At 49.2% G+C, this 26,329-nt stretch overlaps 1 protein-coding gene across 1 annotated transcript in view; it reads left to right on the plus strand.

The window, feature by feature from the left end:
- Positions 1 to 26,329, plus strand: part of RNFT2 (ring finger protein, transmembrane 2) — a 44,857-nt gene that overhangs the window by 8,454 nt on the left and 10,074 nt on the right. Inside the window, exons 5-6 of the mRNA XM_069497280.1 lie at positions 2,593 to 2,693; positions 5,888 to 6,041. Coding sequence (XP_069353381.1) covers positions 2,593 to 2,693; positions 5,888 to 6,041 — 255 coding nt within the window. The remainder of the gene's footprint in view (positions 1 to 2,592; positions 2,694 to 5,887; positions 6,042 to 26,329) is intronic.

A 26,329-nucleotide genomic window follows, 5' to 3' on the forward strand; every position in this document is an offset into this window, starting at 1 on the left:
TCAGCACTGTGCCCCTGAATGTCCTCCGGGTCTGCAGAGCCCTGGCTGTGGGCCTGGCACTGTGCTGAGCCCTTCGCATATCTCGGCAGATCCATCCCAGCAACCTGAGAGGGAGACAAAAATCACTGTCTCATTTTCTCAGAGACACTAAGTTCCTTTCCTGAAGTCACACAGCCAGTGCAAGTGGTGGCATCAGAATTTGAACGCAGGCAGTTAAGCCCAGAGCCTTTGCTCATTTCAGGTTCAAATCCCACCCACCTGCAGGGCCTCAATTAGGTTACCTTGGTGATCACAGCCTCAGATGCCACCCCTGACAAAGGGACTATTCATGCCAACTCACAGACCTGTCAAGAGGATTAAATGAGATAGTACATAGAAGGCGTTTAGCACAGTGCCTGACATACAGAAAACATTTAATTGAGCAATTTTTTAAAAGTCTGTGCTTTCTACTGCACAGATGGTGTCATAACAGTGACCGTATGCTCTGAGCCTTCTACAGCATCATCTGCTTTCATAAAAGCACCTGGTTCTCCCTGTGGCATGGAGGCAGCTCAGTCTTCATTTGCACATGAGCACATTGAGGTCCAGAGTTTGGGACGGAGCCAGAGGTTCTTCTTGACCCTTAGTCTCATCTTTTTTTTTTTTTTTTTCTTTGAATCAGAATCTTGCTATGCCACCCAGGCTAGAGTGCAGTGGTGTCATCATAGCTCACTGCAACCTCAAACTCCTGGGTTCAAGTGATCTTCTTGCTTCAGCCTTCTGAGTAGCTGAAACTACAGGCACATGCCACCACACCCAGCTAATTTTTCTATTTTTTTGTACAGATCGGGTCTTGCTATGTTGCCCAGGTGATTCTCAAACTCCTGGCCTCAGCGATCCTCCGTCCTTGGCCTCCCAAAATGCTAGGATTACAGGTCTGAGCCACTGCACCCAGCTCTTCTTCTTCATACAGTCCCCTTTCTGCTGCTATTAACTCATTAGTATAGTGGGAGGCTTTGGGGGCGAGGTCTCTCTCAAATGTAGTATCATCCAGATGGTGCCTTGACTTGAATTTTGGGGGCTGAGAGGATGTCTGGATCCATGGACAGGCCTCCAGGGGCCCTTGACCCCTATGAGGACAGAGGTGACATTTTGCCTGTCTGTGCATATTTTCTGTGATGGTGGGTCTGCACGACCCTCAATAATCTTAGGAATCTCAGTTGATTACACCCTTTGTCCTTCAGATTATGTCTTCCTGGGGCATTGCTAATTCCCTCTTCATATTCCACCTCTGGTTTGGATTTACAGAGAATTAAACTGGGATCTATTATTTATTGGGGTAAAAAGGGCTACCGAGTGGATTAATCACATTGATAAGAGCAGTTGGTTGGAGGTGGTTTCTAGCGTCGTTAACCTTGACCACTCCTGAAATAATGGGTGGATAGAGATGCATTTATTTCGTCCACTCTCTGGAAACGTGCGTCGTAACAGTGCGTGGGGCGCTGAGCCGTGTCTGGAGACAGCCTGTCTTGAGCATTTACCGAAACCACAGGGAAGGTTACGCTGGGAAAGTTATGACCTCATCTTATTCCAGCAACGCAGCCGCTCCAGGTCCAGGAAAAGACGGGGTTTTGAGAGTCAACAGCAGAGGGCTCTGCGTGTGCCTCCCAGGGTGCGCAGGCACGAACATGACCTTCTCTGCACCTCTTCTGGACGTTTCCTAGGATCGCTGTCAGGCTAGGAAGCTGCTGGGAAACTGCAAACTGAGGAGGGTTTGCAGTTTGTCTTCCTGGGGACTGAAGAGGAGCAAGGCTGGGGACAGAGAAGTGGGGCTGGGTTGCGAAGGGTTCCCACAGCCGTGTGTGCAAGTTTGGTTTCAGTGCTATCAGTGTGACCCTCTGTTGAATAGTCAGTTCAGGGCAGTGACCCAGAGGTCCGTGCTAGAAAAAGCGAGAGCAGAAATTTCCAACCTCTAGATCTGAATCTACTATTCAGAGTCATAAACTCTTAGTAGTCTAGGTCCTACCCCTTAGCAAGCCTGAAATATGAGTCTGTACCAGACTGAAAGTTTGCATTGAAAAATTTGACTCAATCTCCAACGACATCCGCATTTTCAAATGAGGACATGGAGGCTTAAAACACATGCCCTTGACCAAGAGTTATTTAAACTCTCTGTGCCTCACTCCCTCACAGCATCTTACGTGCTTTAATTCTCACAACTCTGTAAGGTAGATACAAAGATACACCCACTTTACAGATGAGGAAGGGGAATTGCAAAGAGTTTAAGGAACTTGCCTGAGGTTGGACAACTCCACACAACAGACCAGGATGTGAACTCAGGCCATCCAGCTCTGGAGTCTGTGCTGTGAACCACAGTGCTCGCTAGCCTTTCCGGATAGTTCCCCAACTAGGTGTCCACTCTTCTGTTACCTTCTCTGTGACCACCCCTTGGGTCCCAGTGGGGTGGGAAGATACCAGGGCACTTCCCTTCATTTTAAGCACTGCTTTCTCCAAAACTTTGACAGTGAAATGTTGCCAGTCATCAGGGAACATTCTGGAAGGTTCTGCCATGTGCACCTTTGGTATCACAGGTATCTCTTGCTTTGTCTCCAGGAGAAGAGGTCAGTGCTGGTCATCTTGTGGATCTTGGCCTTTCTGGCAGGAAACACCCTGTATGTGCTTTATACATTCAGCTCCCAGCAGCTATACAACAGGTGAGCGGGGGCATCTGACCCCCACAATGGGATAGTGGGGGGCTTTGTTGGGCTCGGGGCACACACCCCTTCACTTGAGAACAACACCCCAGCTCTGTGTCACATTGTAACTTCCACATTCCACCCTACGTCATTGCACACATATGCCTAAACTAGCACTCTCTAATAGAAACATAATGCAAATCACATATGTAAGTTGACGTTTTCTAGTTGCCACATGGAGAAAACTAAAAAGAAACAAGTGGAATCAATTTTAATAATAGCCCAGGCTGGAGTGCAGTGGCATCATCTTAGCTCACCGTGGCCTTGAACTCCTGGGCTCAAGTGATCCTCCCACCTCAGCCTCCCAAGTAGCTGGGATGACAGGCTCATGCCACGATGGCCAGCAGTTTAGCTTCATTTTTCAAAAAGTGTTTGGAGATCACTGAATAAGAAAATGTTACCAGGGCAGATGCCTGTAGTCCCAGCTATTTGGGAGGCTGAGGCAGGAGGATCGCTTGAGCCCAGGAGTTTGATGCTGCAGTGAGCTGTGATCTTGCCACTGTGCTACAGCCTCGGGACAGATCAAGACCCCATCTCTTAAAAAATAAAAAAAAAAAAAAAAAAGAAGACAGAAAGAAAACGTTGCCAGAAGGTTATGACTATATAAAAACGATCAGGGCTGTTGGAGTTGAGTGAAGATTTTTTGTGGGTGGTTGGGTGGAGGGTTGGCCAGTAAGGACCTCTAGGAGAGGGTTGAAACTCAGGTGAAGCTTTCAGATCATGTCTGTCTGTTTGGAAAATGGACTTTGAGGAGTGAGCAGTTTCACTACTTTCTGAGGCCACCTCATAAAAGCAATTTAGGGGTTTAGTTCCAAGGCACCAACACACATCGCACACACTGCAATAGTTGCACGGTCCAGAACGTCAGGGGCCGGGTGGAGGGTGGAGGAGGCGGAGTTTCCCAGAACCTTGGCTGGATTTCCGGCTCTTGCCATTTTCTGGGCATGGTCCCAGGTTCAGACCTCTGTGCCCCCATCAAAGCAGCCCTGAGTCAAACTGGCAGCACAGAAAGAGAGAGAAAAGCAACAGAGCCGAGTCCTCGTCCTTACGGAAGTCACCAGTCTAGAGCATTTGTATGTGACACCAACCAACCATTATCTTAATTTATCTTCCTAGTGACCCATTTCACAGGTGAGGCAACTGAGCCCTCATGGAGCCCTTCCTAAGCAGTCTTAGCCCCAAAGACAGCCCTTACCAGCGAGCTTGAATCTTCTCAGGATTTGACGTCTGATGACCCCATGAGAGAGTCTTAATTCTGCCACTTACCAGCTTTGTGCCCCTTGGCAAATTATGTGACCTCTTTGACTCTTCCCTTGTTTTCTCATTTGTAAAACCAGGACCAAATCAGTTCTTGCCTTCTCTACCAAAACGGGCTAATTAGGAAGGCCAAATGTCATTATACACATGAAAGTAAACTGTAAAACATTGGACATACCATATCATAATTAATATTATTTTATGGTTAATTACTACAATTATTGGTGATGTACCTAAGGAGGAGCAAAACTGGGAATAAAATATATGAGTTGTTAAAGTTTATAGGGTACTTTGGAAATAAGTGGGCTTAATGATTAATCTCTGGGAAAACACTTTTGCATCCCCCTACCAAAAGCAAAAACAAAAAAAGCACTGAGAGAATGGAATAAAACCGAGTAGACGAACTGAACGCTAACTGGTGTCTTTGAGATAAAATGGAAAGCGTGAGGCAGATCTTCGTTCTGTTGTGATCATGGAAGCAGAGAAGGTTTGGTAGAGTGTGACAGTCAACCAGCCATCCTCAGGGAGGGACACGATTAAAGTTCAGGGCCACAGAGCTCTCCCTGTGTAGGGGAAGGATGGAGAACACTACCTACAGTCAGGATGCCTGGGTTCCAATCTACCTCTGTCCGTTAATGTTTGTAGGACCTTCTGCATGTTACTTTACCTTTCTGTGCCTCAATTCCCTCATCTGCAAAATGGGTTGAATAAAAAGTGCCTTTCTTGAAGAATTGCTATTATCATCATCACTGTTGCATGACAGGGTCTATAGTATGTCTAATATCTCATCAAATCCTGCCAATAACACTGTTAGGGAAGGAACGATTCCCATTTTATTGATGAGAACACTGAGGCTTACAGAGAGAACTTTATTTGCCCAGGGTCCAATAAATGGAGAAGGCTGGGTTCAAATTCAAGTCTGTCTGATACTAATACCCTTAGGTAGCATGACCTTGGCCAACTGACTTCACCTCTCCAAACCTCAGTGCCTCCTTTATAAACTGGAGATAAGCAATGCTCACTGCAAAGAACTGTTGCAAGGATTCACTGAGCAGTAAGCAAAGAGCTTATTAGCACAGTGCCCGCCTGGCACCTCAATTCCCTCCCTCCTTCATAGTGTCCGCCTGTCTTCCTTCCCTCCCGCCTTCCTTCCTTCCTTCCTTTCTCCTCCTCTTATAAAGCCTGCCATGCACCCATAAAACTGAAAGGCACTGCTGTGGTTTCCTTTGTCCCCACCAAAACTCAAGTTGAAATTCAATCCTCAATGCGACGCTGTTGGGAGGTGTTTGAGTCATGGCAGGGGATCCTTCGTGAATGGCTTGATGCAGTAGGGAGTGAGTTCTTGCTCTGGTGAGACTGGATTCGCTCTCATGGGAATGGATTACTTCCCGAGAGAGTGGGTTGTTATAAAGCCAGGACACCCCTCAGGTAGTTTGTTTGGTTTTTATTGTCTTTTTGCACATGTCCACTTGCCCTTTGACCTTCTCTGCGAGGTTGTGATGCAGCATAACAGCCCTCACCAGAAGCCAAGGCCATGCCCTTGAACTTCCCAGCCCCCCGAACCACGAGCTAAATGAACCTCTTTTTTTTTTTTTAATAAATTAGTCTGAAGTATTCTGTTATAGCAACACAAAAAGGACTAAGATGGGGACCTTAATGATGCTCCTGGCTAATCTTGTCATTTAACCTTCAAGGGAACTGAGGCTCAGAAAGGTTAAGAGATCCACCTGAGATCACACGGCAGGTTAGTAGCAGATTCAGGGAAAGGATGCAGATGTCTGACTCCTGGTTCAGTGCTCTTTCTATACGTGATATTTACAAGGCTCCCGAGTAGAAGCAGCTACTGAGGGCCTTGCCTGAAATGAACGTCTTGACTCTCTGAACCTTCCCCCCAGCCTCATATTCCTGAAGCCCAACCTGGAGACCCTGGACTTCTTCGACCTGCTGTGGATCGTGGGCATTGCAGACTTCGTGCTGAAGTACATCACCATCGCCCTCAAGTGCCTCATCGTGGCCCTGCCCAAGATCATCCTGGCCGTCAAGTCCAAGGTAGGTAGGCACTGGCTGCGGCCACCGGGCAGCCCCAATCTCGGCGCCTCCTGGAGGAGGAAAGCACGGCCGAGGCAGGGCTGATGTCGTCGCAGAAAATCAACAGACCCTGGGCCGCTGCCACCCGCCTCTTACAATTCCTTGAAGTTGCCCGCGGCTCTTTGTTGTCACCGCCTGCTTGTCACACCTCTACCCTCCAAGTACATTTGTCCTAAGTGACGTTGTTTCAAAGCTGCCCTTGATGCAATTTTCATCTAAATTTCACCTGTGAGAGGAACACAAACGTAAGCGTGCTCTGGGTCCTGCGTCTCCCGGGGAAGGGTGGCCCTCATGGGTTTTTACTCTCGGTGGCTTCCAGGAGCTCACTTTGTAATGCAGACCAAGGCTCGGAAGGAAAGAGCTCAGTGATGCTTTGCTGTGTGCTGTAGGGGAAGACCCACAGGCAGGTGTCGGAGTAAAGAGGGCTTGGGAATAGCCAGTGGAAGTCAGAGGACCGAGCGGGGCTAGGACCAGACATTTTCATGACACCAGAAGGAAACCTTGTAACCCCCTAAGCAATCACCCCCCATTGCCTATTCCCCCAGCCCCTGGCAACCGCTAATCTGCTTTCTGTCTGTATGGATCTACCTATTCTATATATTTCATATAAATGGAATCAGATAATATGTGGCCTTTTGTGTCTGGCGTCTTTCACTTGGCATGTTTTCAAGTTTCATCCATGTTATAGCATGTATCAGCACTTCATCCTTTTCATGGCTGCGTAATATTCCATTGTATGAATGGACCACAGCGTGTTTAGCCATTTATCTGTTGATGGACATTTGGGCTGTTTCTGCTTTTTGGCTGTTGTAACTAGTGCTGCTTTGAACATTCACATGCAAGTATCCGTTTGAACACCATTTTGGGGAGTAAATAGCTAGGTGTGAAATTATTGGGTCTCATGATCTTTCTTTTTGAGGAACCGCCAAGCTGTTTCCCACAGTGGCTGCACCATTTTACAATCCCGGCAACAACAAAGCAGTGAGAGGTTAAGGAAGTAGCCCAAGGTTACACAGCCCGTAAGTGGCCAAGCTGGGATTTGAACTCAGGCAGTCCGACTCCAGAACACCCCCTGCTCTAAGTTATCAGACTGTACTCCCTCCCATGTGGGTTCCCTGAGTTTGGGAAATTGCTCAGAGTTAATTTAGGAGACAAGTCCCCATAAGCCATGTATATAAAGTCCCCAAGTCCAGACTGAGCTGCCTCACTTCCTTCTCCTTGAATCAGGCGCTGGTGGGGAAAAGGGGGCGGGGCGGGCCTGGCACCCCTTCTCTGTGCCACCGAGTTGTGGGCGACAGTTATTAATGCCTCCCTGGCAACTATCCAGTTCCCTTTTTTTGATTATTATTATTTTATTCGGCGAGATTAATGTGCCAGGTCAGAGCGTAATCCCGCCTGTAAAAAGTGATGTGAATAGTCGCCTCAAGATAAATTGCAGGCTTGGAAAAGGTCCGCAGCCTCGCCTTGCCTGTCTGAGTGCTCTCCGCAATCCTCATCAATCCTTGTCTGGGGAGAAGAAAAGGCCGGGTCTTCATCTGCAGCTGGGGTGGGGGCGGGGGGAGGCACATCTGTCAGGGACCCCTGATGGCTCGCAGCACAGATGCTCTGTCTCGGGCTGCCACGCCATCCACTGAGAGGGTGGGTTGGGTTTTGATATCATAATTATGATATTGGAAGGGCGCTTGGTATTTGGGTCTGCTTGATGGCCCGGACATGTGCGGCTCGGCGAGCCACCTCTCTGGGGATTTCAGGAATCTCTTCATTTTCGGCCTTTTCTTAATTATCATTCCGCCAACGCCAGTTGCCACGTGCCTCCCGACACGGAGGGGCTGCCGGGGATCCTCACTCACACCTGGGCCTTCCAGGGAGGGCCGTGCCCGTTGGCCGGCCAAGATGGGTGGAAGACGGTGACCACTGATCTTCAACCTCAACCCCAAACCATCATGCTGGCCCAGTGTCTTAAGCTGCCACTTGTCATTATAAATCCTGATAACTTGTCTGTCACTTGTACGTTCTGGGATTGCCTGGTCTGGCTTCATCCCATCTGTCCGACCTCACTGCCCACACCTGTCTCCCTCACTCGCTCTGGACCAGCTACGCTGGTGACTTCATGGTGCCCCCAACATCCCCAGCACCTTCCTTCTCAGTCCCTTGTCACGTGTTGTTGCCTCTGCCAGGGGCAGCTTTTCCCTTGATGTCGCCATGGCTGTCTCCTTGCCATCATTCAGATCTCAACTCCAGTGTCACCTCCTCTGAGAGGTCTTCTCTGATCACCCTGTTGAAAGTAGTTTTCTCCAACCTGTGTTATTACATGATCATGTTATATCCTTCTTAGCATGTACAGTGTCTGAAATAATCAGATCAGGTCACTTTGTCTTTATTTTCTGTCTCCCCCCGCCAACCCACCACTAGAATGTGAACTCATGAACAAGGACCACTAGGTCTCTCTCAACTCACAGGGAGGGAGGAGCCTCACATTAATACCTATCAGGGGGTTTAAAACCAGGCCTGCTTCTTCCTGCTGCATAGAGTTCTCGCCACTCCCCCAGCCTCAACGCTTCCACTGACGCTATCCAGGGTCAATGCTAGATCCCGAGAATATAAAAATGAGTAAGATACCATCCTAACTTTCGTCTACTGCCTTGATTCTCTTTAAATGAAATTTGTTGGTTTTTTATTTTTTTAGACACAGGGTCTTGCTATGTTGTCCAGGCTAGAGTACAGTGGCATGATCCAGTGCAGGTCGACTGAGGTGCTCTGCTCCATGCAGTCATTCAGGGATCCAGCTTTCTTCCTTGGAATGAAATCACCATCCCCTGGGGTGTTCCCCTAGGACGGTGTATCTCAACTTTAGATGTACAGAAACATCACCTGGAGAGGTTATTCATACACCAATTCCTGAGCCTCACCCTCAGGGAAGAGCCAGAGATTCTGATTTCTTGCAGAATCCCAGGTGATGCTGATGTAGCAGGGGGCTGAGACCACAGTCTCCAGTGGAACCTCAACACCCAGGGGGCCAGTGAGAGTAGCAAGATTGGAGGGTTGCAAGGAAGGTTTTAAGCACCAAGAAGTTGTGTGGCTCACTTGCACCCACATTCTGCCATTGGCTAAGACTGAGTTTGGGGGGCCCCACCTAACAGCGGGAGAATCTGGGAAACAGTTGTCTGCCTGAGGGCCTGGGAGAAAAATAAGTGGGATTTGGGGAACTCATGGCAATCTCTCTGCCATGTCCTTTGAAATGTATGCATTCTGTCTTCTACCTTGAGGCTACTGCTTGTCCTTTTACTACGAGTGTGTATGTCCATAAACAAAATATGGTATTGGTTTTCATGTGTAACAAATTAACATCGGTGACAGGCTATGTGCAGCCTTTTGCATCTTGTGCTGTTACATGGTGTTGTGTTTTTGAGGTTTGTGTGTATTTGTGCTTCTTAAAGTGTGGTCCCTGGACCAGCAGCATCAGTGTCACCTGGCAACTGAGTAGAAATGCAAATCCTCAGACCCCACCCCAAGACCCATAATTCAGAAACTGTGGGGTGGGGGGCAGCAGCCTGTGCTCTAACAAGCCCTCCGGGTGACTTGAATGCTCACTGAAGTTTGAGAACTGCTGATCTTTATTAATATGTGTAGTTCCAGTTCTCCATTAATTTTTCAGTGCTGTATAATATTCCTGGTTTATTCATCTATTTCTCCACTCATGAGCAGTTAGATTATGTTTTTTTTTTACCACTATGAATAGCACAATAATGAATGTCTCTGTGCACATGCACAGAGATTTCTTTAACATAGCCATCTAGAAATGGAATTGCTGGATTTTAGTATTGAGTATCTCCGGAGTCCCCAGACAGTTCTTCCTCAAGAGGCTACGGCAAGCAATTTACACTTCCTCCAGTGCTGCATACAGGTTGCTGTTTTTCCACGTCGTGCTTTAAGCATTTAGCATTACTTTCAAATCCCTCATCTTCGAAGTGTGCCATGTGCACATTATCCAGAAAGATTAAGACATCGTCTTTTTTAGAGGTTCTGGATTTAAATGTGGTGCGGAGCCTGGCTCCATCACTTCTTCCATTGCTCACTGCTTGGCAGGTCACTTCTTGCTGTTTGATCTTTTTCTTCCCTAACAGAGAGGCAAGAGTGGGTGGTTTTGTCTTCCTTCTGATCTTGACGGGAATGCCTCTAGGATCGTTTCAGGCAGGGTTCTCCAGCGAAACAGAACCAGTAGGATATGTGGATGTGAAGAGATTAATCGCAGGGAATTGGCTTGCATGATTGTGGGGACTGGAAACTCTCAGGCAGGAGCTGATGCTGCAGTCTTTTTTTTTTAATCAGACAAGGTCTTGCTCTGTCTCCCTGGGTAGAGTGCAGTGGCATCATCATAGCTCACTGCAACCTCACACTCCTCGCCTCAAGCGATCCCCTTGCCTCAGCTTCCCAAGTAGCTGGGACTCCAGGCATGTGCCACCACACCTGGCTAATTTTTCTATTTTTTTGCAGAGATGGGGGAGGTGTCACTCTTGCTCAGGTTGGTCTTGAACTCCTGGCCTCAAGCAATCCTCCTGCCTTGGCCTCCCAAAGTGCTAGGATTACAGGCATGAGCCACCACGCCTGGCCTGATGCTACAGTCTTTTGTGTGTGTGTGTGTGTGTGTGTGTGTGTGATTTTGTTTAATGTTCTTGACAATCTTATAAGGCAAATACACTGTTGTCCTTATTTGTAAAATGTAAGTGATTTTGCTCAAGTTCATCTGTGTAGTGAGTGGCAGAACCAAATCTTTTGTTTTGTTTGTTTGTTTGAGACACAGTCTTGCTCTGTTGCCCAGGCTAGAATGTAGTGTCATCATCACAGCTCATTGCATCCTCCAACTCCCGGGCTCGAGTGATTCTCCTGCCTCAGCCTCCCGAGTAGCTGGGGCTACAGGCATTGCACCACCATGCCCGGCTAAGTTTTCTGTTTTTGTAGAGATGGGGTCTCACCATGTTGCTCAGGCTGGTCTTAAACTCCTGGGCTCAAATGATCCTCCTGAGTCGCTGGGATTATAGGCATGAGGCACCCCATCTGGGCAGAACCAAAATCTTTCAGAGCGCAGAGCCTGTGCTCTTCACCACTATAGATAAGGCAGAGGAAAAGAAAGAGGAAGGAGCTTGTGAAGAGGCCAGAGGAAGAACAGAAGATGGTGATATTATTATTAATTTTGTAATTATTAATATACAATCTTGTTCTCTCTACCTGGAATACCTCATCCCTGGGACACCTTTTCCCCATGCCCACTTCCCTGCCTAGGAACTTCTGTTTGTTCTTTAAGAACTCGACTCAGATGTCACCTCTCTGAGGAGCCTTCCCACATCCCATCTCCCCAAACCTCCAACCCTCTGGAATCCCACAAAAATTTGCTCAGACTTCATTATAGCCCAAGTTACATTATAATATGTTTATTTTCATATCTCCTCCTTATACTAAATTCAGAACTCCGAGGGCAAGAACTGTGTCTAATTATTCCTTGTGGTTCCAGTGCTTGGCTCAGCTAATTGTAGGTGCTCAGGGAAAGTGAGATTGAATGAATCAACATCACACCTCGAGGATCCTCTGTCTTACCAGGGACCATGCTAAGAGATGTAAAGTTAAAAAGATCAGCCCCTTGGCCCCTTGAAGTTCATAAACAAATTGAGGATGTGTTCCTATCTTTCAAGTCTACATTATGGAAATCCAACACAAACTAGCTTAAAAGGAAAAAAAGAATGTGGGCAGGGGACAGAATTTATTTGTCCTAGGCAGGTTACTTCTCTTAATAGTTTCAGGAATAGCTGAATCTAAGATCCAAGAGTTTCCAACAATGTTATCCTCCAGATTAGGTCTCTCTTTCTATAACCTGCTCTTGGGTGGCTTCATCCTCCGGAATTTCTTTTCCCACGTGAAAGCCCCTCACAGCTCCATGTTTACATCCAATTGTAGCAAAAATAGAGCTTTTTATACCAATGGTCCTAGCAAAAATCCTAGGAGTAATTCTCAATGCTTTTAATTGAGTCACCTGCCTTTCACTGAACACATCATAGTAACTCTGAATAGGCCTGTTACTAAAAGGCGGAGAAGATATTAGGCAAGCAAAAACCAACACATGCCCTCCATAGAAGAGATGTCCTATACATCAGTAATTATATGGTAAGGCTAGGAGTGATGCTTGTCTTAAGTGCTTACAGCCAAAGATTAGGTAGGAGAAACGGATCATTTCAAGGATAGCTGTCCACAAACACCTTCTAGGAGGAAGCCTTTGAACTACACCTTTTGGCTAGGTAGGACTATGGTAGATGAAGATGAGGAGGCCTTTCAGATATGTGGAAAGGCATGAACAAAGGCAGAGAGGTAAGGATCCTTTGGAGGTTTTCCAAGTTTGCTGGGAACTTTTGGGAATTAAGTCTGGAACTTTGGTTGGGGGCTAAAGCTATACATAGTCTAATCAGTGCTAATCCTTTATGCAGATTTCTTCCATATATGATCTCAAAAAAGAGTAATCTTGGCAGGCACCAGGAGTAGGATTATTCTTCCCATGTTACCAATGGGCAAGTGAGGCCTAGTGCAAGAGATGCCTACTGAGAGTTCACCCTCTTGTGTCCAGAGAGGGAACAGCACAAGAAGCCCAATTTCTTGCCCTCCAGCCCAGTACTGTGTCCCTCCCCCCATCCACAGTAAAAACAATATCTGGAGTTGGAAATCACCAGGACAGCAGCTGGGGCTCAGCCCCAGGGTCAGCCTGAAGACACTTTTGGAGGAAGCTGTGGGAACAACCATATAGGCAGAAAGAAGGTATCTGACTTGCATAATGGCTAAGAGCAGAGAGGCTGGAGTCAGGTGAGTTACGGTGTTACCTTGGGCAAATAATATAACTTCTCTAAGCCTTAGCTTCCTCATCTGTAAACAAGGTAAAGAACAATACCTATCTTGCGGGATGGTTCATGAGGTCTCAATGAGATATTGCATATTAACAATTTAGCACTCTCTTTCTCATCCGGTCTCATCTCCTCTTCCAGTCTGGTCTGGTCTCCTCGCCCCCTCCTGTCTTGTTTCTTCTTCCTCTTGTGGTCTCGTCTCCTCTTCCTCTTCCGGTCTGGTCTTATCCCTTTCCGGTCTGGTCTCTTCCTCTTCTGGTCTCCTCTCTTCCTCTTCCAGTCTCGTCTCTTCCTCTTCTGGTCTGGTCTCCTCTTCCCCATCTGGTCTCGTCTCCTCTTCCGGTCTCATCCCCTCTTCCTCTTCTGGTCTGGTCTCCTCGCCCCCTCCTGTCTCGTTTCTTCTTCCTCTTCTGGTCTCATCTCCTCTTCCTCTTCCGGTCTGGTCTTATCCCTTTCCGGTCTGGTCTCTTCCTCTTCCGGTCTGGTCTCTTCCTCTTCCAGTCTCGTCTCTTCCTCTTCCAGTCTGGTCTCCTCCTCTTGCGGTCTGGTCTCCTCGCCCCGTCTCGTTTCCTCTTCCGGTCTGGTCTCCTTGCCCCGTCTCGTTTCCTCTTCCTCTTCCGGTCTGGTCTCCTCCTCTTCTGGTCTGGTCTCGCCCCGTCTGGTCATGTCTCCTCTTCCTCTTCTAGTTTGGTCTCTTCGTTCCCATCTGGTCTCGTTTCCTCTTCCTCTTCTGGTCTGGTCTCTTCGTCCCTGCCCAGTCTCATCTCCTCTTCCTCTTCCGGTCTGGTCTCCTCTTCCTCTTCCAGTCTGGTCTCCTCTTCCTTGTCTGGTCTCTGTGTGGTCTTATTTTCTCTTCTTCATCCTGTCTCGTTTCCTCTTCCCGTCTAGCCTCCTCCTCTTCTTCTGGTCTGGTCTCCTCTTCCTCACCCAGTCTGGTCTCCTGATGCTGCAGTCTTGAGGCAGAATTTCTCCTTCCCTGGGGAAGCCTCAGTCTTACTCTGAAGGCCTTTCAGCTGATTGAGTAAGGACAATCTTCGTCACTTAAGCCAACTGATTACAGATGTCAACCACATCTGTGTTACTTAAGGACAATCTCTGTTACTTAAGTCAACTGATTACAGATGTCAACCACATCTACAAAACACCGTCACAGCAACACATAGATTAGAGTTTGATTGCATAACTGAATAGTATAGCCTAGCTGGTTAGATTGACGCTTAAAACTAATCATTGTAGTCCCTTAAATGAGATGCCAGCATTGGGGCTGAGGATCTTTTATCGTGTCAAGAAAGCACCCATCTAGTTCATTTTATTACAATGTTTAAAATTAGAAAGGGCGATTGAATTTGATCAAGAAGCATTTGATTTTTCTCCTTTGATCTGTCACTACGAAGAGCTGCGTTATTAGATTTCCTGTTAGTATCTGCATTCCCGGGAATGAACACCACTTGATTGATGATGTATTATCCTTTGAATATGCTCCTGGATTCTGCGTCCTGCTGTTTTATGAAGATTTTTGCATCTTCTTTCATAAGTATTCCTCTCCCTTTTTCTGTGACTTCCCAGAAATTGCTCCAGTCACTTTCACTTAGATCTCATGGGCCACTACTCAGTCACACTTGCTGCCTGGCAGGCTGAGAGCATCAGCTTGTAGCTGGGTGGCAACAGCCCAAAGCAAAAATGGACATTCTCACTTCGAAAGAGGAAGGGGAGGAGGGATATGGAGAGCCACTGGCAGTCTCTGTCCCTGGGTGATAATCCCTCATCTGCAAATGAAGGACATGAGGCTCAGCAAGGTATGTTCACTTACCCAGGGTCACACTGCAAGTCTGTGGCAGAGCTGTGACTTGAGAAACCAGATCTTCCAGATGCCCCCCAGGGACCCATGATAATAAGAGAATCATCAATATGATATGATAATACAATAGAGTAATAATAAATAGCTGATGTGCCTAGTACTGCTCTAAGTGCTTCATATATGTGAACTCCTTTCATCCTCACGACAACCCTGTGAGAGAGATAGTCTTATTATCCCCAATTCGCAGATGAGGAAACTGAGGCAAGTGACAGGGTGGGCACTTGGACACTGGCAGTCTAGGTGCAGAACCCATAGTCTTACCCGTTGCATGATCCTGCCTGTCTGACCAGTGCCCTCCACCCCCACACCCCTGACCCAGTGACCCTGACTCACATGGCGGCTGCAGCTGCTTTCCCTGTACCTGAGGACCCGCCGGCTTGCTCCCCACCGACCCAGGCACCCCACACCCACGTCCTCCTCCCTCAGCTACCCCAGCACCCCCCCTTCTTCTGTCTCCAGAGCCTGCACATCATTTTTTGTTGTCGTCCTTGTTTTGTTTTGTTTTTTTCCCTTCACTCCGTTCCCTGGGAGACTCTCAAAGGCTACATTCTGCCACCAAGGGATGCAGCAAGGGACAGAGCCCCAGCGGGCACCTGGGATTTCCCAAACCCCACCCACCCCCCTTTTGGGGGCAGAAGAGGGGGGATTGCATTATTTATTTATCTATCTAGTCCTGCCCAGCTCCACGCCCCCCAAGCTGTTGTTCCCCACCGGGGAAGATGAAAAACAGCCCCAGACAATGGAGGACAAGGCTTGCCACATGGCCCTCGCAGTTTAATTTCCTTTAATTCATTTTATATTGAACCAAATGATACTGTTTGTTTTTAATGGCAAACACTCAGCACGGAGGAGGGGCCGTCAGGCCTCCTCCTGGGGAAATTAGGAACAGCTGCCAGTTCAAGTCTCCTTCCCTCCCTCTCTCCTGCCATCCCCCGGCTCCCCACACCTACCCCCCAGCACTGGGGCCTTTGGAAATCGATTTCCAGGTTGAAAGATGATAGCTTTCACCAGCTCAGATGGTCACTGTCTGGAGAGCTGGCCTGGCTCCGTCCCAGCTGCCGTCAACCCCTCCTAGGATGGCCGCCCCATCCCAAGGCCACCCCTCTTTGGGAACAACTGGACACACAGGACCAGGCTGGGGCCTTGCTGTTCTTGGGGCCCCTCCTCTCCTGCTCATGGCCGATAATCCTGGGTGGGCACCTGGCCTGATCCGGACCCATCCAGGGCCCTCTCCCAGGAACTGAGGAACACAGAGGCCGGGAGGTTAGCGCTGAGCACGTTCATTTATTCCGTACCTGGGAGCAGAGTCAGGCCTGCATCCCAGTCCTGCCGAATCAGAGTCCGCACTTGAACCTGACTCCTGGGTGATGCACGTGCTCACGAAGGTTGGAGAAGTGCTGATGAGAGGAGAGTTCCCTCCACTTGAGCGCTGAGGTTCCTGGAACTACCCTTCATGTGGCCTGGTGGGGGGGGGGGGGCGTCCAGCGCCTCTTTGAAGTCTGAGATAATCCAGAATCTTCCCAAAGCCCCTTTTTTTGCTGAAGTGGGCCACAGTCAGTTTCCGTTCTCGCAGATAAAGAGAATTTTAATGTATAACCAGCCTTTTCGGGAGAAGCTTTGGCAGGGGCCAAACCAAGGTGATTAATGCCCAGTTTGGACATTCCAGAGGCCTCTCTGATCCTGCAAAGCCTGGGTTACAGCCCTGCCCTCTTGTTAACACACCATTAAACCCAGAAAGACCTTGTTCTACTGATGAGGAAACCAAGCTCCCAAAGTCACCGGTTCCAGTCACATGATTTATCCTCTGTGTCTTCATTCTGCAAATAGTTTTTGGACACCAACAGAGTGCCAGGCACAACGCCAGGCATGGGGGCTCCCCAGACCCAGGACGTTCAAGCTCAAAGCTCACAGTCCGGTGCAGGGAGCAGGCAGCGTGGCGGGCTCTCCAGGGCCCTCTGGGAAAACGGAGAAGGGGCACCTAAACTAGCTGCCAGCAAAGTCTTCCTAGAGAAGGGGACATCAGAACTGAGTTTTCACGCAGGGCTGGGAGTTGGCCAGGCAGCGTGCGTGCCAGGGAGAGAGGACAGCGGAGCTGCAGCACAGAAATGGGAAACATTGGGCGTGTGCATGTGTCTGGGTAACTCTTGCATGTCTCATTCCCGCTAGACTCTAAGCTCCACGAGGGCAGGGAGGACATCTGCCATTCTCGTGCTATGCCCAGTGGCACACAGTAGGCATGCGGTGACTTGCAAATGAAGGGACAAGCAGATGTCAGTGGTTGGTATGAATGTGCAGACAGGGCAAGGCAGGGAAGCCCAAGTCCATGGTTCCCTGAGACACACCCCATGCCACCTGCCTACCTTTCCAACCACATCGTGAGTATGTGGTGGCAACCCCCACTTTGGGTGCATCGGGGGGTTAACTAGCCAGCTAAGTGCTGATTGCTTTGCCCTTTCCCCGCTAAATGAGTAGGGAGGCAGCCAGGCCCCTGAGGTGGCCTTGGAGGTGTCCACTTCAGCCCCTCCCTCCCGGAGGAAAGGAGGAAGTAGAGTTTGGGGGTCTCCTGTTTGCTTCCACCGGGGTGGGTGGGGCTGCCCCGCTCCCACATTTCCCCCAGACGTCCCTCCCTCCCTGGGGAGCCGAGAGGGGGTCAGAGCTGGGATTTGGCCCAAGGGAGCACACTGATGACATCTCTCAGCTCTCAGCTTGTCCAAAAGGGTTCCAGAGTGGATTAGAAAGAGCTTGTGCTCTGGAGTCAGTGGCTCCGAGTTCGAATCCTAGTTCTGCCATTTCCATCAGTATCGCCTCTGGCCAGTCACCTCCCTCTCCGTGCCCCAGTTTCCTCATATGTAAAAGGGAAAAAAAAGGAAATAATTCTGTTTGCCTCTCAGAGTTTGACGGGAGATTGGAGATGAGCTAAAAGATAAATCGTGGGAACAGGTGGAGGTGCTGGCTCGTGTAGACGCTCAATGTATGTTTTCTCTTTTTTTGCATTTTCCCTCATGACCCTCATGTGAAAAGCCAGGCCCTGTTGCCGGGTGGCCGAGCAGCCCACTAGGCTTTGCAGGCCTCTGGCTCTTCTCCTGGGGGCCCAGAAGTGCCAAGGTTGGAACCTTGAATGGGCCAAAGAAGGAAGGAAACGTTAGCCTTGCTAATTACCTACGTGTGTCACGCCTGGACCAGCCTGGGTACGAATCCGGGCTTTGCCACTAGCTGTGGATCCTTGGGTGGGTCAAGTCATGGTGTTGAGCTCTGTGGCCTCCCCTGTATACGTGACGGGTGATGTCACCCAGCTCAAGGCGGAGCCCAGAGAGGAGCACATGGGTGATGAGAAGGGTTAGCAGAGCTTCCAGTGCCTGCTCAGTCTTCAGTGTTGGGCTAAGACCTGATCCGGCCTCGAAGGGGCTGATGGAGAGTTGGGGGAGGGAGACACATGAAAGAACGAGGACAGGACAGAGGGAGACGGCCCTTGGAACACAGACATACGCCCTGCGGCGTCCTTATCCACGACGCATCAATATGCTGAATGACTGCGACAGAGACGCACCCAGAGGCAGGGAGGTGGCAGAGGAGAGATGGGGCAGTTCTCTGTTCCCCGGTGGGCTTGACCGCGTTGCTGCAGGCCCCTGGGCCTTGATATTGCTGAGAACAGCCTTGTCCCCACGCTGGGTGAGGCGGAGCAGGGGTGGTCCCTGCAGCCAGGCTTCTGTGTCTAGAGCTTTCCTCCTATTTTAAGAGGAGGAAACCGTCCTCCTGGGAGTTTCGGTACCTTGTCCATAATCGCGCCGCCATTCGGAGGCAGGGAAGTCCTGCCTGGCTCCTGCCTCTCTTCCCAGCCTGACATCCCCTCTGTCACTTGCCGGAGGTTTAGAACTTCTCTTAGTGCCCACCCCACCTTGCTAAATCATGTTCTCTAGGCCTTTGCAGTGGCTGTTCCCTCTCCCTGACCCCCAGCTCCATCGCCCTCAGGCCTCTGTTTAGATGTCACTTCCACTGGGAATCCTGGACCTATGCCTGGTCCCGGGTGGGGCTGTGTGACTCACCTGTGTGCTCCCGCGGCCCCTGGGCTATTTCTGTTTTGAAAGCATCATGCGATGTTGTGATTGCTGCTTTGTCTCCCCCACTAGACTGCACACTTGGTGAGAACAGACATCAGGCATCTTGTATGTTTTGCTTTATTCCCAGCACAGTTGCACGGCGCACAGTAGGCGCTCAAAACAAATGCACTTAAAGTGATTCGTGAGTGAGTGTTACAAAAACATATTTTCTCTGAAGCAGTGTGAATTCAGTTGCAGGGGTCTACTAGACTTGGAGTCAAACAGGTTCCATTTCGGCTGTTTGCTCATTAGCCCTGGACCTTCGGTGAGTCAGTAGATTTCTCAAAGCCTCAGTTTCCTCATCTGTATAATGGGGACAGTAATCATACTAATGTGAGAAGTAAACAGGCTCATGCATGCGAATGAAGCTTTTTGATCACTGCAGCTCATTAAGTGGTAGCGTCGATTTATTATTTAGTGAAAAGCCAAAGCAAGCAGAGGAAAGGGTGCCCTGGAATGCATGACCCCACTCCTCCCCCCTAACATTCCCTAGGAGTAAACGATGATAGTAATTGTCATTGCAGAAGCCAGTCACCCTGCACACACTACATGCCAGCCACTGTCCTAGGCTCTGTATATCATCCGTCCACCCATTCATTCATTCAACCAGTATCTTTTGACTGCCTACTCTGTGCCGTGCCAGTACTAGGTCAGTGCATGAGCAGACTATCCACTTCCAAGAGATTTACATAAACAAGATGCTGAGATAAATAAGCAACATGTCAGGTGGAGATAAAACAGGGGATGCCATTGTGGGGTGGGGGGCTGCTCTTCTAATCCGTGGCCAGGGAAGGCCTTGCTGAGAAGGTTAACAGTCATGAAAAGGCTAGAAGGAAGCCAGGGAGTGCACTGTGGATAGATATCTGGATAAGAGTGTTCCAGGCAGGGGAAACAGCATGTGCAAAGGCCCTGAGGTGGAAATGGGCTTGGCAAGTTCAAGGAGCAGCAAGCCAGTGTGGCTGGAGCAGAAGAGGGGGCAGGGCAGCTTCGTGGGCATGCAACCTGTGCAGAGGGTCCCACGCTTGGCTGAATGCTCCACTGTCACTGAAATTCTTCATTTTTTAACAAGGAGTCCTGCATTTTCATTTTATACCAGGCACCGCAAATGATGTAGCCAGTCCTGGTGGTGGGAGATACAGTCAGAGAGGTGGCAGGGACCACAGCACCAGAGGCCACTCCCAGCCCCAGCGACTGCTTTCTGGCCTCCCCTCATCCTGCCATGGAAGGCAGCCCATCGGGGATGCTCTGACCATTCCAGTCTGATACTGTCCTCGTGACAGTGGGCACTATTTCTTCTCTGTATTAGGTTCCTATGGCTACCGTGACAAATTACCACAAACTTTGTGGCTTAAAACAATGCAAGTTTATTATCTCACAGTTCTGGAGGTCAGAAGTCCAAAACCAGAATCACTGAGCTGAAGTCCAGATGTCAGCAGGGTGATGTCTTCTGCAGGCTCCCCATGTTCCTTGGCTCTGGCCCCTTCCGCCGTCTTCAAAGCGCATCTCTCCAACCTCTGTCCCCATCGTCACATCCTCTTCCTTCACTCTGACCCACTGACCCCTCTTATAAGGACTCTTATGATGACATTGGGCCCGCCAGGATAACCTGGGATAATCTCCCATCTCAAGATCCTTCAGGTAATCCCATCTGCACTTACACAAAATTCCTTTTACCATGTAAGCTAACAAATTCACAGGTTCTGGGGATCGGGACATGGACATCTTTGGGAGCCTGTTTTTCAGCCTACCACAGCCCCCACTTTGCAGATGAAGAAACTGAGGCCCAGAGAGGTGATGTGACTTGGGCAAAGTCACCTTCCCAGCAAAAGCACAGATCCACGACTGGGGCCCACATCTGTAAAGTTGTGGTCATGGGCTCTAGACCACCAGGGAGGGAGGTGCTCTCTGCCTATCTCTGTCTCCCTCCCTCCCTCCTTTGTGCCTCTCCCCCCACCCGCTAGCATCCTGGGAGGCAGCTAGACTTGGGCAGTGTTGGCCCAGAGCATTTGTGCCCAAGACTGTAGCTGTCGTGGGGACACACAAGCTCATCCATTCACCTGGGACCAGGACAGAGGGAAGAGGCTGCTTTTCCGTAGCTAACAGGGTCCCAGGCCACTTCGGGCTTAATCATCAACATCTTATAATTAGGCTTCTCCTGGGTCCTGGGAGGCAGAGCCTTGTTTGTAAGGAAGCTCCTGCACACAGTTGCTGGGGCACGTGGTCTCGGCCATTCCTGTTCATGGGGCCAAGCTCTTAGACCAAGGAAACCATGGCCAATGCTCTTAGACCAAGGAAACCATGGCCAAGCTCTTAAACCAAGGAAACCATGGCCAATGCTCTTAGACCAAGGAAACCATGGCCAATGCTCTTAGACCAAGGAAACCATGGCCAATGAAAATGAGTGTCCAACTGCTGCTGTTGGGCAGGTTTCTACTCACAGCCTGGCAACTCCTGCGGGGCCTCAGCCTGGCCCCAAGGACTTTCTGTCAGCTGGCCCCCAGGGCCACAGCCAATCCCAGCCATTGGCATGCTTTCTGGCCTCCTCCTCATCCCGGTCCCGGAAGGACCTTTGTAGGAACTTGGGGGTGGGAGGGAGAGGGTGACACACATTTTCATCAGCTCTGACCTTTAATGATGAGCATCCAGTTATCAGATGGCAGATGTGGTAGTGGGTAAGAGCAGCCCTGCTGACATCAGACAGACCCGGATTCAAGTCCCACCTCTGCCACGTACGAGCTCTGTGATCTTAGGCAAAATGGTGAACTTCTCTGAAAATGAGCCTCAGTTTCCCTCATCTACAAAGTAATAATTTTCCCCCTGTCTCATGGGGTTATTAGAGTCTATTTAAAAAGCAGGCAAGCAAACTTCCTACTTGTGGCTTTTTTTAAATAACACATATAACATATAAAAACAAAAAGTAACAAATACCCTTGTATACCTAGCTTAAAAAGTCGAAAATTACTAGTTTCTTAGAAACCCCCTGTGCACGCCTCCTGGGTTCTGTTCATCTCCCTCCCTCCCTTTGCCTGTAAGAAATCAGAATTTTATGGTTACCATTCCCTTGTTTTCCTTGTGTCTGCCTTCTGTAGTTTTTATGTCTCTTTCCTTGCTATCATTAAAGACCATAAGCGTGTGTAACCTTCTCCCTTCCATACCAAGTTTCCTATGAAGTTTCTCCTACCTCCCTCTCCTGTTAACAAGCAAGGACTCTGTTGGTTGGGAAACCAGAGCATCAAGCTTGTCAGTACTGTACTACGCTTAGAATTAATAGGCTCTGGATAAGCACCAGACGGACTTTACCAGGAATCAAACAATGTAGCAAGGAGCTTGGGCTTCTAGATAGTACAGAGTCGGCCCAAACTTTATACTCAAACAAATCTGGATTTTGAATATCAGCACCGCCCACCAGCCTAGGCCACTAATTCTTTGCATTCACTCCAAAAATATTTGAGTGTCATACTGTGTCTGTGACAGACACTGTGTAGGTGTAGGGATATGTGACAAATGAAACAGAGAGACCAAAACAGAGTCCCTGCTCTCGTTTAGTTGGGGAGATCACCCAACACAGAAATATAAAACTTCAGATTTCAATAAGCACCAGGAAGAACATAAAACCGAAATTGTGGAGGATTCATTTAGGGAAATGGGAAAGGGCTTTCTCTGTGGGATAGACATTTGAGCTGCAACCTGTACCCTTAGCCATCGCACTTTGGTTGGGAAAAAAATTCCACTCTCGCATCTGCAAAACGGGGCTGGTAATAACCCCCATCCCAGCTCTGCCCTTGGTCATAGACCCTGACTCGGTGCCTGGTTCAGCAGTAAATGTCACTGCCCTTTCTCCCTGTGGTTCCTGGCCAGTGCGGTGCTGGATATCTGCTGAGGAGCCGTGTTGAGTGAGCTGTTTGTAAGTGATGGCGAATCGGCTGTTGGCAAGTGAGTTGTGAGGCCCCCTAATACGGTCTCACTGGACCCTCTTTAACTGGTTTGATGGCTGAGCCTGGGGGAGGGAGAGAGAAGGGAGGGTACATTGTCCACTGTCAACAGGAAGGCTTCACCTTTTTCTGAAGAAGGTGGTGTAAAGGAATAGAAAGACTCTGCTGTAGAGTTAGGTCCACCTGGGTACAAATCCCAGCTTTGCAGCAAGTGTCTTCACCTCTCAAAGCCTTGTGTTCTCATCTGTGAAATGGTCCTTATATTGTAATACCCTCTCCGGTGGGTATGTCAGGGGGAACGGTGCCCAGCACATTCCAGGCACCCAGCAAACCGGGCCATTATCACTGTTCCCACCAGAGCAAGGAGGAACTGGGGCAAAGGTGCAGAGGTTCGGGGTACAGGTAAGGAGAAAGGATGGAGTGTCAGACGGCCAATTCACACGATCTCGGTTCAAGTCCCTGTGCCACCCTTCCCTAGATGGGTACCCTGGGGCAGCTCCCTCGTCTGTAAGACAAGGCTAGCTATAGAGCTTCCTTCACCCAGCGGCTGTGAAATCATGCGGGCAAGTCGCCTCGCACCGCTCCTGACCTCAAGTCTGGGGCGGCTGGGGCTGTCACTCCCTGCTGGACACGTGGCCTTAGGGGTGAGATGTTCCAATAAGAAAGGGAAGAGTGGGCGCGCGAAGACGCGTCAAAAGAATGGAAGAGGCAACCGTGCCTTTCGCAAGCTGCGACCCCCTTTGTCCGCGGAGGCCGAAGCGCCTCAGGCGGGGGGCTAGGTGCCGGCGCGGGGCGCCCGGGGGGCCCGGCCAGGAGCCGGCGGCGCGCAGAGCGGGGCGGCCCGGGGCGCGGGGCTGTGACCTCATCGGCCGGCGCCGTCCCGCGGGGCCATGAGATCATGAGATGCCGGCGCTCGCCGAGGAGTCGATTTGTTGGGAGCGCAGGGACAGCCGGCGGCCCGACACGGTGATCTCATCCGGGCCCGGGGGAGGGGGAGGCAGGCGGCCCGGGCCGCCCGCGCTGCTGGGAGGGGGATTAATGGCCGCCGCCGGCGGTGACGTCATCGGCAGCGCCCGTTGCCCGGCAACGCGCGGCCGCCAGCCCCGCCCCTCGAGCCCTGCCCTCCCACTTCTGGCGCGCTCAGCCTCTACCCACCCTGGCTCGCTCTTCTCTCTCCTTTTTTCCTTTTTTAATTGAGGTATAACTTACATACTGTAAAGTGCTCTCATTATAAATACACGAGCTCAATGAATTTTGACAAGCATATGTAATCCAAATCAGGTTGTCAACAGTGCTATCCAACAGAATTATTAATGCGAGCCACATAGATAATTTTTAATTTGCCAGTAGTCACGTTAAACAAGCAAGAAGGAACAGGTGACTTTGATTTTAATATTGTGTTTTTCTGTAGCCTAATACATCCATAAAGTGAAAATTATCATTTCAGCATGTAATCAATATAAAAATTTTAATAAGACGTTTTACTTTTCTTGTTTTTCTAAGACTTTTAAATTCCCTGTGTATTTCATACCTTCAGTACATCTCAGTTTCAGAATAGGCACATTTCAGGTGCTCAATAGCGATGTTACTGAGTGGCTACTGTGTTGGTCATCACAGATGTAGAACATTTCCAGCACCTGGAAGGGTCGTTTGTCCTCCCTTCTGCTCAGTACCCCCACGAAGGTTACCATTGTTCTGAATTTTATCATCTCTCTTCAGTTCTCCCTCCCTCTCTCCCCCCAGACCTTGCATCTTTGCCTGCTCTCTCCCCTCGTCTCTCTTTATCTCCCAGGGTCTTTGTTTCTCTGTTCCTCACAGTGGCTCAAAGCAGGAGATGGAAAATCAGGCTGAATTTAAACCCTGGCTCTACCACTGTCTAGCAACTTTGGACAACATGCTTCACCTCTTTGAGCCTCTCTTTCCTCACCTGTTAACTAGAGCTAATAATTACCAATTACCAGCTCCTATGGGTGTCAGAGTTTGGGGACAGTCTGCAGGTACCAAGTGTTCAACCAAGAAACTTTCATCACCAAAGCTGTGAGCGAGCCCTCATTTATCTTTATCTGCTAGTTTCTTCTGTCCTGTAATCCTCTCACTTGCCTAGACTCCCACTCTGTTTTTCCCTTCCTGCCTCAATGTTTGAGCTTTCTCATCTGAGAAATGGGAATTGATCATAACTACCTCTAGGAGGAGCATTTGCTGTACGTGGTGTGTGCTTAGTGACCAGATTACTCTCTTCCCCTCTGGCCTCCCCCTTCCTTCTCACCTGGACTCTTAACTCCTGCGTGTCCTTTTCTTTTCTGACCCCTAACTCTGTCATTTCTCAGTTTATTTCTTCTCCCCACAGCCCCATTTCCCCTCCTGTTTCTGTGCCCTTCCCTCCTTCCCTTCTTGCCTTCCTCTCTAGCCTTCCTTCTGTCTTCAGCCCATCCCCCATCAGCACTTCTTTCTCCCACCACTCCTGGCCATGCTAGCCAAGTAGTCCAGGGGAAGAAGAGCAAGAGAGGGACAATCTCCCTGAAGGCTGAGGGGCCCTTAGTACTTCCGAGGGACCCCTCTGGCCCAGAGGCTGGAAGCGGTTCCTATAAAATAAGTACATTGGAGTAGGGCTTTGAAATGCAGACTCCTGGCTCTCTGCTAGCTTTAGTCCAGTGAAGCTTTCTAGCCTTCTTTTTCTGACACCCCCTTCTTTTTTATTTTCATTTATTTATTTTTTTAGAGATAAGGTCTTGCTTTGTTGCCCAGGCTAGGGTGCAGTGGCGTGATCATAGCTCACTGCAGCCTCAAACTCCTGGGTTCAAGTGATCCTCCCACCTCAGCCTCCTGAGTAGCTGGAACTATAGATGTGCACCACCACACATGGCTAATTTTTGTACTTTTTGGTAGAGACTGGGGTCTGACCATGTTGCTCAGGCTGGCCTCAAACTCCTGGCCTCAAGTGATCCTTCCACCTCAGCCTCCCAAAGTGCTAGGATTATAGCTGTGAGCCACTGTGCCCAGCAGAACGGTTAAATTTTCAGGAAATTTGCATGCAGTTGTTAAACCATTGGTAGCTTGAAGTTGGCCTTGTGGGAATATTTACACCACAGAAATTGGCAAACACACAAATCGGGGCCTTTATTTATCCCAGACACCTGGTTTGCCAGCACACCAGTGCATGCATATTCTGTACATATGTGTATATATGTGTGTGTGTGTGTGTGTGTGTGTATGTATATGTATGTATTCAACCCTATTTACAGAGAAGGAAACTGAGGCTCAGAGTGGTTAAATTATTGTCCAAAATCAACCAATTTAGTAGACGATAGATCTAACCTTGGAATCCCAAATCCCATTCTCTTAGCCATGAGGCTCTCCTGCCTCTACAGATGAGAAAATGTGTATGAAAGAGATTCATAAACAGGCAAACTTTATAAATATTCATTATTAATCTTAATACAAAAAAATGTTTTTTATCTCTATATATTCTTTGTACATCAAA

This window comes from Eulemur rufifrons, chromosome 21 (genome assembly GCF_041146395.1).
Source record: "Eulemur rufifrons isolate Redbay chromosome 21, OSU_ERuf_1, whole genome shotgun sequence".
Lineage (NCBI taxonomy): Eukaryota > Metazoa > Chordata > Mammalia > Primates > Lemuridae > Eulemur > Eulemur rufifrons.